This window comes from Melanerpes formicivorus, unplaced genomic scaffold (genome assembly GCF_026170545.1).
Source record: "Melanerpes formicivorus ecotype bairdi unplaced genomic scaffold, bMelFor1.0.p_v2 SCAF_38, whole genome shotgun sequence".
Lineage (NCBI taxonomy): Eukaryota > Metazoa > Chordata > Aves > Piciformes > Picidae > Melanerpes > Melanerpes formicivorus.
In genome coordinates, this window is record NW_027142390.1 from 6872776 (window position 1) to 6887358 (window position 14583).

Here is a 14583-nt window from a genome sequence, read left to right on the forward strand (position 1 = left end):
TCTTATCTGGAAATTTTCTTTCCTGTTACATTGCATTTGTAGGTCCCAGAAGCCATAAGAAAGTGCCAGCGAGCTGGAATTACGGTCCGCATGGTCACTGGAGACAACATCAACACAGCACGTGCCATTGCCATAAAATGTGGAATCATTCATCCAGGAGAAGACTTTCTCTGCCTTGAGGGGAAAGAGTTTAACAGAAGGATCCGGAACGAGAAGGGAGAGGTGATTCATAATGTAGATTTGTTATTAAAAAAGATGAGACCACTGCAATGTTTCTCCTGCAGCACATGTCAGTGCAAGGCTACCTGGAGAGATTGCCGCTTCTTTCAAGCACTAGCCTCTTGCAATTCAAAACCCCAGTGAAAATCTCATCTTGGTTTTTCATGATACAAAGCCACTATCAGTTTAACACTTGCCTAATTCAGCAGGTTTTAGAACCACAGCGCTAGTCTGTGAGAAATCAAAACTAACATTGGAGCAGGTTTGTTAGCAGAGATGAGAAGAGAGCTCAACAGCCATTTGCAAGTCTGTCTCATAAGAATGAGCTCTGTAAAGAGAACCAGCTCCTCTCCTTTCGTTGTACCACTTTAGCTGATGTACTGCTACAGCCACTCACTCTATTTGCATAACTTAATCTAGTCTTCAGATTTTCAGCTGTTCATAAAAGATGAAGCTAACACACAGACTACTGCAGCTAGCTTTGAAAAAGTAAAGTCTGCTGTATCTTTGATGCCATCATTAATGAATAATATTTACTCCTTGAATTGATTGATTAATGGAATCCTGGGAATGCTAGTACATGTCATGGATTTGTCCTTGTTGCTGTTGGGGTACAGAGAAAATCCTGGCATTATTGGTGGCAAAATGAAGAACTTGGATTCAAATGTGGAATAGAGCAATAAATCTCTACTTGTAAAGATGTTTGATCAGCCTTGAGAAATCCACTGTCCTTTACCTAGAGTCACGAATCTCAGTGGAATTGTTCATAAAGATGTTAAGAAAGGCTGATTAGACACTGTGGCAAAGTTTGCCTACGTTAGCCCACAACTGAGATCTGGTAGTAGAAAGCTGCCTTTTTTGATCATGCCTCCTTTGCAGTGGTGATGGCTGTTTTAATTTTTCTCTGTTTTTTGGAGAAAAGTTGCAGAGTAGTGAAGTGAATCATTTGACACAAATATATTTTGCATTTTGTTAATCACAGCCTAACAGCTTCCCTGTTTTGGGGTGGGGTTTTTTTGTGTGTGTTCTTCTCCCCCCAGATTGAGCAAGAGCGGATTGACAAAATCTGGCCAAAGCTTCGGGTGCTTGCTCGCTCGTCTCCCACGGACAAACACACTCTGGTGAAAGGTGCGTGCAGACTGCCTCCATGTGTGTATGAAAATTATTGACACAGCTATTGAAGCATGCTCAGCACACCATCTGTGTTGTGAAAAGTCTTGCTGCTACAACTACCCCTGAACTGTTACCTTTAGCTGCATCTCTACACACCATGCAAGGAAGTTTCTCTGAAACCTGAGCCTTCGTGTGGAAAATAATAGGAAACTGTCTGGCAGTAGTAACAGAAATACCAGTAAGATGTCTGTAAGGAAATGTAGGCAGTCTTACATCTGCCCTGTGGCTTTTGATTAGAATAAAACAAGGCTGGGAAGGGAAAATGTGTGTTTGCTGCTTAGAAAGAATATATTGAGAAATAAGTTGTTCTTCATAAAAACAAGAGGGGGCAAAGATTTTATGGTCTTTGCCTGTGCCTCTTTATGAAGGAAAGAACAAGGTCATTTACAAGTGCATCTGTTCTCCACAATTATTTGAGAGTATTCCAAAATAAAAACATTTTCATGTTACAAGAGCAGTTACTGGAGATCATGTAACCAGGACCTGGCCTCTTCAGCATTCCATTTTCCTGTAAGCTCATTAACTGTATGGTTTGCAATGGCTTCCTCAAGTTTTGTGGCTCTATATTAAAAGCCTGGTTTTGTCCTATAAAAACAGCAGCATACAGGTCATATTTTCCTATCAAGCTGTCTGCAGATAGAATGCCCTATACAAGAGAGATTTGTTTGCAGATTTCTGTATAGAGCCTTCTTTACAAAGCCTCTTTAACTCACATTTCTTGACCACTTGAAAACTTAATCTGTTGGCCTCGAAGCTCCCACTTAAAATACAGTTGATGAAATCAGAAAATTTCAGATCAGAAATAACATCATTTCTGGCCATGATAAGATGAGGGGCCAGCACAGGCAGAAGCCACATTGATAGATGGCTGTGGTTGCTGGCTTCCTGATGAAGAAAGAACTGGATTGTTTTGTTAAGGCAATTGACAGCCTGGAGAGATCCTTCTTAGCAGTTATTGGAGGAGCTAAAATTCAGGATAAGATTCAACCTTCAGTTGCATTTTCTCAGTTGTAGTCAAATAATAATTCACATTACAGTAGGGAATAATGTTTGGATCTATCTTTTTAGCATGGCAAAATTTTATTGATATGACTCTATATGTGACTGCTTACAATGGCTTTTTGTGCAGTGTGTAACTGTACGTAGTGCCTAAATGACTGGAGCAAAGGTTCCATTGTCACTTTGAAGACTGGATCAGTTGGGTGCTTTGGGGTTGGTACCAGGGTATGTGAAGAGTGCTGGAAGCAAGGATCATTCAGGAGAACTAAGATATGAGGTGTAAGCCCTGGCATGGTGCAACAGATGTGGGGAGGGAGGGAGGGAGGGAGGGAAGGAGAGTGGAGGGGGAGCTGGACACATTCTGCTGTTATTTAGCCTCTGCAGCCACTGGCCAGACCAGTGGTCTTCCAGGTGGGGCGCACATAACTCAGGGACAGTTCACTGGGTTGCAGGAAGAAAATATTTTTACCATTATTAAATTGAAGGATATTTTAAAAGCAGTGCTTATTTCTCATCTCTCTCATCCTTTTCTAATGTACATTTTATAATGTACATAATATAGTAGAAGTGGTTGAATCCCCATCCCTGGAGGTGTTTCAAAGACACAGAGATATGATGGTGATGGTTTAGCACCAGAATTGGTAGAGTTACAGAATGGTTGGACTCAATGATCTTAAAGATATTTTCCAACTCAAATGATCCTGTGATTTGTATAATGTAGAAATAACACACATATTTTGGGGAGTGACTGCTCAGAGGTTTTATCAAGGGCTGCTCAACATTAAAAGGGTTTGGAGACCTTTGGATTGGGCTCCATAATTATTAGCTCCATAGGTCAACTCAAAGTTAGCTGGGTCTGCACACTTCCCTGGTGCATATAAAATAATGTCTTCCAGCTCTTAGAGAACATGACTTGTACAGCCTAATAGTTTATTTGTTTCAGAAACACACAACGATTTGTGCTTCATTAAGTGGATTAAATGAGTCCCGTGGGAGTACTCATTTGAATCATTCCAGATTTTCCCTTAAGAGAAAAATGAAACCTTTGCCAGACGAGATGAAATCAATAAAGATCCGAAGAAAAATAAGCAACAAATTATTGTTTTACAGCACTTTGACAGTCGAAGGGCTGTTTGCTACAACTGAATGCCTTCTGCAACTAATACAAGTAACATTTCAAAGATGTGACAGGGTCAAACGATAGAGCAATTAAGTATCTAACAAAGTTCAAGAAGAAGTCTGTGGAAAATGACGATGGAATTTTGCGGCTGATAATACTCCAAGGGCCATTAAAAGTTACAAGAAACTATTTAAATGTTCACTAGTTTTTGGGCCTCTTGTTAAAATGTTACGTTTTTTTCTCAGACAGTTGAGGGATCAAGAGGATTTTCTCTTCTTTGATGTATTCTATCTGCTCTAGGGTAAAAACACACATCACAAAATAAACTTTTTTTTTCATATTTAATTTTTAATGACACACAGCTGCTGGAGGGAGTGGAGGGAGTATTTTTTTTCTCTCCTTAATGTAGCATAATCCCACCTAGCAAAAGGATCATTTTTATTTTGCATTTTTGTTTTTACTGCTGCAAAGGGACCGGAGAAAGGCACAGTTCAGCATTTCAGGCTGGGCAAACTGTTTCTTTCAAACATTTATAGCTTTGAAGTAGAGGTAGGTTGGAAAAAGCAATCAAAATGGTTTATCATCGCAAACTCTCAGCGAAATGCAAATGTGAGATGTTTCAATCCAACTGAAGTTTTGTATGGATCCAACAATTTTGTATGGATCTCATGACATTCTTTGGTATTAGGTCATATTTTTTTACTCTGTTCACACAGTATCGCCAAGCTTGGAAGAGACCTCAAAGATCATTGAGTCCAACCTGTCACCACAGACCTCATGACTAGACCGTGGCACCAAGTGCCGCATCCAATGCCCTCTTGAACACCTCCAGGGATGGTGACTATTCAAAACAGAACAAGTGTAAATGCATATAAATTATACTGATGTGTCCTTATAATGCTGTTGCTGTAAGACTTTCGTTTATTTTAAGTTTTAAATAATGTGGGAGGTAACTATTTAGTACTGATGGGAAATATTTTCACGTGAGAAGGCATGTTAAAAGAATCACCTAAATATTCAGTGTGCTAGTTCAAGAAGCTGTGTTATTAAAGGCAACCCTTCTCATGTAACGCTGATTTATTAACAGGCAGAAAGGGAACTTTAAATAAGAAAAGGTTTTTAATAATTACCCTTAATTAGTTAAATATTCAAATTTCATGGCATGGGATGGTATTATATTCATGACCCCATCTATGCTCTGAGACTAGTTGCAATAAAAAAATACATAAAGAGGTATTAATTGAAATTCTGCAATGAAATATCAACATGTGGCAGACTGCAAGTGGTCGTGATTTCCGTTTGGGAGAGAAATGTAATGTTTATTTATATTCAAATTCATATGAAGAAATATTCATAAAGCTGACCTGTTCCTCAGTGTAAAAAGTCTGCTTCAACCTACTCTTCCCTGAAGAACTTAAAAATAGTTAAAAGGAAGCAGTGAGGATTACTGCATTTGAATCTAGAGTTTTGTACTTTGTAAATGCCATTTAGGTCTCTGTAGTCTGTGTCAAGTGTAACTATGTGGGAAGAAGTGATGCCTACATGGTTTCTCTTACAGGCCTGTAAAGCATATTAGTGTGTGTTTTAGCCACATTCTTCTCTGCCATTCTAATATCATCAACTTTAGGGAGCACTATTCACTTAACAACTACCCATGCTCTCTGTCGTGCTGTACCCATAACACTTTTACGTTAACCTTTAAGTTCTATTCCTGCATATACCTAAGCACATTACTGAAGTCAATTTAAGTTTTCTCTTTCAGATGGACTTTCTAAATTCTTGATAAAATTCCTGATAAATCAACAGGGAGCTTCAAAAGTTTGAAAAAAAATCTAAAATCTAATCTGAACAGAGCATACCTATGAACATATATTACTGCATCTGTCTGTTTAGCTTGTCAAAGAAATACAAATGTATATGTAAGCATATGGGATGGTCAGCTTAGCTGCCTCAGTGACACCTGAACTGGGGTGCAGCTTGGAAATGCTCTTCTGTAGCTAAGGTTTTCATGTCTGCCTTTGCTGAGTTGATCTGTTGAGGCAGAAAGAAATATCTCAATCAGGTGTTTTTTTCTCCCGGAACCAACAGTTTCTTACTGATGAGATTCTTAAGGATGACATGGCAAGTAAGAATTATTTAAATGAAGTGGTGTTAGTTCTAGAGTAAAGGGAGAACTTGAGGTTGTACTTGATGTTTTTGACCTGAGCCACAGATACAGATAGCTCCTTGCAAAAGACATGGAAGACACATTGTTAATTATTTGTATTATTATCCTGAGTGGATTTGATTTAATACCTGCTTGATGGTAGGAAGGCAGGAGATTCAAGCTATATTTCCCTTTCAGCTTTGTGTGCAGCGTTGTACCTTTTGTAGTAAGCTAGCTCTTGATAGCTGTACAGAATTGTTTTAAACATCATCTTTTCCCTCATCAGAAACAAGCTGCTTGCTCTGAAAAACTTAGTTCTTCTGCAAGCTATGTGGCTCCTCCTCAAATTCCTGCAGCATCAGCAGCATCTGTGTGGAACACACTCTAATGCTATGCCTTAGATGTATTCCTGTGCCTGTTGCATGAAATGATTTTTGACAGAGGAAAGTTGTGGCCAGACAGCTTAAAATGAGGGAACAGACCAATGAAGCATGGGCTGTTGTGGCAGGAAGCTTTGCTGAGTTGAGGAATTCCCCTGCTATGCCTTACAGACCTGTTTTTATTAAATTACTGGATATAAGCATTCAGCTGGAGTAAAGGAGTTTATTTGGAAGAAATCTCCTGGTTGTTAGACATCACTTAGTAGTACTGAAGCTTCTTTTTATCTGGTTTGATTGAGTGAAAATGCTGGTGAATATTAGAGAAATGGGCATTCTCTGTACTGGCAGTCTGTCAGGTCATGCCCTTAGTCATATTTTTCACTGATCACTGAAGTAGTTGCTCTCCAGCAGTTGAGATTGATGAGAGAGAAAGAATCCTCTGTAGGCATTCACTGGTGTAAAATCTGTACAGATTTATTATTTGATACTGAAGAAAATTCTTATGATAAAGCCTTATCACCACTATTAACAGAATGATATCAAAGAAATTTTAAGTAAAAGTAGATGTGGTTTGGAAGGAGGTAGTGCTGGAAAGAAGACAAGTGCTTCAGAAATGTGGGGAAGAGTGGAGGAGGAACAGATTAAAAAGAGCCTACAGAAGTCAGGGGGTTGTCACGGTCCGGAGACATTAGATGTCTCGGTCCAGAGACACAGTTCTTTTAAATATTCCCGTGTTGTGAAATTAAAGGCACAAACGAGGCCAAAGTATCAACAGCTAGACTATTTATTACATAAAGTGGACATAAGAAAGGAAGAGGGAGAAAAGAGAGAAAGTGGACATAAGAAAGGAAGAGGGAGAAAAGAGAGAGTGAGAGAGAGAGGGACGAGAGATAGAAGAGGAAAGGAATTATATTACCACACCCCACATCCCCCCCAGGACAGTTGAAGTCTGTGGAGGAAAGGTGCTGCAGGAGATGTTTGGTTTGTAGAGAAGAAAGGAAGAGGGAGAAAAGAGAGAAAGTGGACATAAGAAAGGAAGAGGGAGAAAAGAGAGAGTGAGAGAGAGAGAGGGACGAGAGATAGAAGAGGAAAGGAATTATATTACCACACCCCACATCCCCCCCAGGACAGTTGAAGTCTGTGGAGGAAAGGTGCTGCAGGAGATGTTTGGTTTGTTGAGAAACCGTGGTGAGGCTTTTGCTGGAGAACAGCTGTGGTCCTCTGGGGAGATGTTGGGTTGATACAGGAACAGTGCTGAGGCTCCTCTGGGCAGCCTGGGTCTGTAGAGAAAGGATGCTGAGGCTTGGCTGGAGCTGTGGTCCTCCGGGCAGCTTCTGTTCTCCGGAGCAGCATTGTCCCGGCTTCTCAGCGGCCTGGCCCGTCTCCTGTGTTTTCCTTCATCTCCGTTTTTCTCCCCGTTTTTCTCCTCTGTTTCTCTCCTCTGTTTCTCTCTTGTGTTTCTCTCTACAAACCAGTAGTTGCTCAAGTCTTTTATACAGTTTTTTAGTCCTTAGGTATGTAGTCAAAATATTGTCCCTCAGGAATTCCAGTGGCAGGAAATCTGTGTGTTTGGGCAAGACCCTGGCTGGAGGAGGGGGGAATCTCCGTCTACCCTGTCTCCATCCAGACAAAGCTCAGGAAACAGGTGGTGATTATCTTGCCCTAAAGGTGTGATGGCTGGGTCCTTGGGTCCATTGTTGTAGTCCCGTGTTATCACGATGCAATCACAAGCTGATTTGCATCCAGGATTGGTGGACAGGATTCTTTCCACCTTCTTTCCAGTGGCTCTGCTATCACTTTATCTTTGTTGACTTACATAGAGAGAGACAAACTTATTAGTCTCTCACACCACCCCGTCAATCAAAGATAAAAGGAAGAAAGAAAGAAAAGAAAGGAAAGAAGTGGAAAAGAAAGGAAAGAAGTTTTAAACAATTTTTGCAATAGACATAAGTTTTGATTGGCTAACAGCACAAATCTGTTGTACACCATCATTAGACACAAACTGCATATTGGACACTACATGTTGAATCACTGTATACAACAGGGATTTATACAAGATTGACAATGCTAAGAAAATATAACAAAATTAAACCAGGTAATTACACAAGGTGAAAGCATCCTTGTTCCTCCTGGAAGCCAGGAGAACAAACAAACCCATACCCCCCCACCCCGTCAGTCCTTCAGTTTGGAATTGAAGTGAGAGCTTCAGTCCAGATCTGAATGTCTGCGGGGTTATGGAAAGTACAGTCCTTGAAGAGATGTCTTCTGTGATGCAAAACTTGAGAAGTCTTCCATATTGTAGCAAGACAAGTCCTTCTGACAATACATCAGGTAGTCTTCAGCATTAGAACTTAAATTTAGCATTAGAACTTAAATAAGAAACACAAATAAGAAACACAACCTTGAAACATACAAAACTGGTATTTCCAGGTTACCATTCAGAGCCACCCTCTCAGGTGATAATTACTTTGAATGGGCCTGTAAGTATCGTTGATTGTTTCAGGTTCTCTCAAAGCCAAGCTAAACACAAACAAAGGCCTTTTTCCAAACCAAGTACAATTTTTTGGTGATCTCCTGACTCATGCTTCACCCCCCAATTCACCGCTGGGAAGTGAAGCCCTTAGTTGCCCTGGGGGCCATATCCCTCCCCTCATCAAATGGTCCCACCAAGAGGGGAGCAGTGACCTCAGCCCTCTTTTTAGGCTCGGGCCAACATTGCACAATGATTCGTAATTGTCTCGTGGCTACCCCATCAACCACTTCTTTTGGAATACCTTTCTCCCGACCCACCCCCCACCAATATTGCCGGGTATTCAAGTGTTCCCTGCCCCCAGCCAGGTGCCTACTAGGAATACGGCGCATCTGGCCCTGGGGGCTTGGTGGGTGAGTCATTTTCACATGTCTCAAGCCTCTAGTTTGAGGTTTTTTCATTTCCTCAGGTACACTATACTGCCTAGCATAATCTAATAATTCCCTCCCCACATCTTGCCATGTCCTGGAAGAAAGTGGGGTATTAGCTATTTCTTTTTGAAGCTGGATACCTCTTATTTTAAGCAAGTCAGAGAGGCCCCTGATCAAAGGAGTCATTCTGTTTGCATCCACCAGGATAGAAAGAGGGGATTCAAAATGATGTTTTAGTTCCCTTTCATATATCATCTGCAGGCATGCAGCTTTTTGCACATTCTCCATTATCTGATTCATCCCTCCCCGCAGAATTAGGGGTTCACCCCTCTCCTTTGGATCAAACCCCCCTGCCCAATAGGCAGCTCTTTGCGTAAGACTCCAGGGTCCACTTCTGTTTTTTGTAGTTAAGAAAACATTATCACCCCAATAGCCCATGGCTTCAGCTTCTGTTAACAGAATCTGATCACCTCCAGTTTTTGAAACTCGCCAGACATATTCCACCTCAGATTCCCCAGCAAAGCGTGCAAATTCTTTACGAATTTTGGCCAATTCAGCGTAGGAGAAAGGCGTTTCTTTGGTTGTGATAGTGGGGGTAACCTCCCCATCCTCATATAAAACTTCAGTTTTAATGAGAGGTCTGATATGCGCAGCAGCTTCCTTAGCCACTGTCAGTTCTGCCCGAGGGCACATAGGGGCAGACTCCAAGTAATTCACACCCTCTTTTGAGTCCAAATACGAATTTTGCCTCCTCTCCTTTTCCAATTGAATTTTAAGATCTGCCACTACGTCTTTCAAAGTGGCAACATGGCTTTGTAGTGACGAAACTAAGTCCTGCAAAGAGGAAATAGTTATATTTTCCTGTTCATGCCATTCCTCTTTCTCCTTCACTGAGGCGGCTAAACAGGCACCTAAAACCGCACAAATAAAACCTTTGCCTTTCCCGGCTTTTGCTCGTGCATCTTTCTGCAGGGCCACAATTCTATCAGCCACACTCTGGAAATTATGCCAATTTTCACGGGCCCAGTCAAGTACCTGTACAGATGGGCGGGCACCGTGAACTTCTAAAAGGTTAAAAAACCTCTCACTCCCGGCCATCTCTTTTGTTTCACAAAGCATTTCTTAATGGGGCACTAAGTTTCACAGGGAAGTCAGATCAAAACACTGTTTGTACCAGCAAAATCTTCCCTGGAAAAACGTACACTTTTAAAAGGCTTACTTCAAAATAATCTTCTCCAGGAAAAATGCACAATAGATTTCTCAGGAGAGGTCACACACAAGAAAAAACAACAACGACCTGGGCTTCTCAAGGAAGTCACACTATTTCCCTGAGTGAACCCACACTTGCAAAAGCTTCTTAGCTTTTGTACCTCAAATTTTTTTGTTACACTAGGATAACAACCTTGTGATTCTTAGGGAAGAGTCACTCTGTTTCCCTGAGAGAACACACACCAGCAGAAGTTTCTCAACTTTTGCTTCAATACTGGGCTTCTCGGGAAAGCCACACTTTACAAATATCACCAACACTGGGTTTCCTAAAAGAGGGTACTGAGAATTCTCGGGGAGGTCACACTATAAAGTCAACAGTTGTACCCCAGATAATCTTCCCCGGGAAAGCACGCACATTTAAAGCAGGGTACAGAGGATTCTCGAGGAGGTCACACTATAAAACCAACAGTTGTACCCCAGATAATCTTCCCCGAGAAAGCACACACATTTAAAGCTTTTGAGAACTCCCACACAGTCTCTCTGAAAATTTCGCTTCGTCCTTCTCCGGCCACTTCCCTCGCGGGCGAGTGGAAACGCGAATCTGGACTCCACTCTCGCTTCGTACTAAAAGTACGTCTCAGGCACACACACACATTTCGGGGTTCTCAGAAATGCAATAATTTTGCTGTGATACTTTTCACTGCACGGGAATCCTGCCGACTACGCCATTTAAATGTCACAGTCCGGAGACATTAGATGTCTCGGTCCAGAGACACAGTTCTTTTAAATATTCCCGTGTTGTGAAATTAAAGGCACAAACGAGGCCAAAGTATCAACAGCTAGACTATTTATTACATAAAGAAAGTGGACATAAGAAAGGAAGAGGGAGAAAATAGAGAAAGTGGACATAAGAAGGGAAAGAGAGAAAAGAGAGAGAGAGAGAGAGGGACGAGAGATAGAAGAGGAAAGGAATTATATTACCACACCCCTCATCCCCCCCAGGACAGTTAAAGTCTGTGGAGGAAAGGTGCTGCAGGAGATGTTTGGTTTGTAGAGACACCGTGGTGAGGCTTTTGCTGGAGAACAGCTGTGGTCCTCTGGGGAGATGTTGGGTTGATACAGGAACAGTGCTGAGGCTCCTCTGGGCAGCCTGGGTCTGTAGAGGGCTGGAGCTGTGGTCCTCCGGGCAGCTTCTGTTCTCCGGAGCAGCATTGTCCCGGCTTCTCAGCGGCCTGGCCCGTCTCCTGTGTTTTTCTTCATCTCCATTTTTCTCCCCGTTTTTCTCCTCTGTTTCTCTCCTTTGTTTCTCTCTACAAACCAGTAGTTGCTCAAGTCTTTTATACAGTTTTTTAGTCCTTAGGTATGTAGTCAAATATTGTCCCTCAGGAATTCCAGTGGCAGGAAATCTGTGTGTTTGGGCAAGACCCTGGCTGGAGGAGGGGGGAATCTCCGTCTACCCTGTCTCCATCCAGACAAAGCTCAGGAAACAGGTGGTGATTATCTTGCCCTAAAGGTGTGATGGCTGGGTCCTTGGGTCCATTGTTGTAGTCCCGTGTTATCACGATGCAATCACAAGCTGATTTGCATCCAGGATTGGTGGACAGGATTCTTTCCACCTTCTTTCCAGTGGCTCTGCTATCACTTTTATCTTTGTTGACTCACATAGAGAGAGACAAACTTATTAGACTGTCACAGGGGTGTAAGTGTAACTGATAAATTCTCTGATCCGAATAATCACTGCTGCTCCAGCTTAGGAATTTGTCTGACATAAAAATGAAAGTTCCAAAAGATTTTCTCTCTTATGAACTGCACAGAAGTCCATCTGCACAGTGCCGTGCTGTTCCATGCACTATTTCTGATAACACTAGCAGTGGTCACTGCCATGAAGGGATGGGGCTGAGATGCTGATGATAACAAAGACTGGTTTATCTCTATTTTTCTGTGAGTGCTGATTATGCAGTTCTGTGGTCTGGAGGCTGCTGGGCTCATCCCAGGTGCATAGGCTGTTTTTAAGGATAAAAATGACTGCTAAACCTTGTGAATTATTACTAAGCCCTGGCAATTACTTAGTCGCATCCAGCAACTGGCTGATACAGGGCAGTTGGTAGTACAGTCATTGACAGAGCACTGTTTATGAGGATGTCATTTGTTAGAGCCTCTTCAACTTGATTTGGGTTGTGCTCCCACTTGGAATCCAGTTGTGAGAGAATGCTATCTACCTGTTTGGAGCAGATAATACCATAACATGTCAGGGATTTCAACAAATATTTTCAGAAGCTTAAACTATTAATTTAACATCAAAGAATGTGTTAATTACAAGAAGGGAAGACCAAGATAAATGCTTTTAACAATAATGGCAGCTGATGCCCCTGTTTTTTTAGTAATATCAAAGGCAAATCACCTCAACAAATTGAAAGCTCTAATTATAGGCTCTTATCAGAATAATGTGCATTTATCTGAATTCATACTGCCAATGGAAAGTGAATAGGCTATTTTCTGATTTTCATAAGACCAGAAAATACAGGACCCTAACTGCTTCCATACTGCATTGCAGTCTTTGGGGGCTTGATAAGCCTGAACCTTGCCAAGAGGCAGCTATTGTTCTGTAATCTGCAATTTCCTATTTCAGGTTAGTTATCAGATATGTGAGTTATTTTTTTTTTTCCCAACATAGAATGAAAGCTTTTCATACCAGGCAGGTGCTGATAATTGTTTTCAGAGTTTATGACTTTGTGCAAAGTGTGTTAGCAAAAAGAATTTTGTCATTTTCATGCCCTATGTTATTCATGTGGAGAGATGTTCTTCTAGCCTACACAACAATACTGTATTCTAGACTCATATTCAAATGGACTCCTGTGTCACATAAAAACATGAGTGATAAAAGAGCCTTATTCTCTAACCCTAGGAAAATTCTTTATTCTTCTGCTTTTGTTGCTCATCTGCATAAGTAGAAAATACTTCCCTCCAGGCTAGTTGCATGAAACTTGAGTCACCAACTGAAAAGTGCTTTCTTTGCTCAAATGATCTCATAATCAAAACAGAAATTATTTTGTTATGTCTATTTATTAAAATGTTTGGCTCCAGAATTTAAAGAATCATTTTATATCTTCTTAATCATTGTTTGGCAGAAGTGAACAAGTCTGGTAAATTGCTAATTTGGTTCCAGCTAAATAAAATTTGTCACTGGCATTTGTTACCCTTAGGTTAAGCTGATTGTCAGAAGGCATCCCAGTAAAGCAAATAGTGCAGTTCAGACCCAGCGTAGGAGAGCTTTCAGCATGAACTTAAGTCTGGCAAATCCTTTCCACTGATGCTTAATCAGAGAGCTGGGCTGAAATGGGTTTGCTGTGACACTTAGAAATCTTCCAAAAGTACATAATGAGCTGATCTCATTGCCTTTGAAGTCTCTGCAGCTTTTGGTAATGTTTTGATGATGCAGGATCAGAAGTTTCCAGTAGTGAATAGCAGTGATGACACGGCTTTCACTATTTTCCCTTAAAATCAATTGTAATATTAATCTCTGTAAGCCTTGTGTGATATTACATACTCTATATTACATAACCCCTACCATTTTTAGAGGGAATTTTAACTTGCTAATTATTTTCTATGTATGCATGCATGTATACACACCCATATAGATTTTTCTGTTTTTTTGTTTTATTTTTGCAGGTATTATTGACAGCACACAGGTGGAACAGAGACAGGTTGTAGCTGTGACTGGTGATGGAACCAATGATGGACCAGCACTTAAGAAAGCTGACGTTGGCTTTGCAATGGTATAGTCTTGGGCATATTTCTTGGTGTTTATGCCATTACAAATTTGCTGTAAGGGATTTTTAATTCATTAGGTGTTGAGAAAGTTGCTTAGTTATTTCATCAGTGAAGCAGTGGATTGGAAGGGCTGAGTTATGTTCCTTCAGAATCCTTTAATTTACTGGGATAGATCCGCAAGCTTAGGAGAACAGGTCTTCTGAGGAGTGGCTGAGGGAACTGGGGTTGTTTAGCCGGAAGAAAAAGAGGCTGAAGGGCGACCTTCTGGCTCGCTACAACTATCTGAAAGGAGCTCAAAGTGAGTTGGGTGTTGGTCTCTTCTCCCTAGTAACAACTAACAGGATGAGAGGAAAAGTCTTCACGTTGCACTAGGGGAGGTTTAGGTTGAACATTAGAAGAAACGTCTTTTCTAGAAGGGTTCTTAAACACTGGAACAGGTTAGCCAGGGAGGTGCTTGAATCCCCATCGATGGAGGTGTTTCAAAGACACAGAGATGTGGTACTGAGGCACACGATTTAGCATCAGACGTGGCTGAGTTAGAGGATGGTTGGACTCGATGATCTTGGAGGCCTTTTCCAACTGAAAGGATTCTATGATGCGAGGATTAGCTCATGTTGCTTGTTTCATAGTTGTTCAATATTTTGTTTAATGTAGTTATTTTCCTA

At 41.2% G+C, this 14583-nt stretch overlaps 1 protein-coding gene across 9 annotated transcripts in view; it reads left to right on the forward strand.

The window, feature by feature from the left end:
• The window catches only part of ATP2B2 (ATPase plasma membrane Ca2+ transporting 2), a 455339-nt gene that overhangs the window by 400618 nt on the left and 40138 nt on the right, over window positions 1-14583 (forward strand). For all 9 annotated transcript variants that reach the window (XM_068158051.1, XM_068158052.1, XM_068158054.1 and 6 more), the window contains 3 exons: window positions 43-222; window positions 1260-1347; window positions 13817-13923. In XM_068158051.1, coding sequence (XP_068014152.1) covers window positions 43-222; window positions 1260-1347; window positions 13817-13923 — 375 coding nt within the window. The remainder of the gene's footprint in view (window positions 1-42; window positions 223-1259; window positions 1348-13816; window positions 13924-14583) is intronic.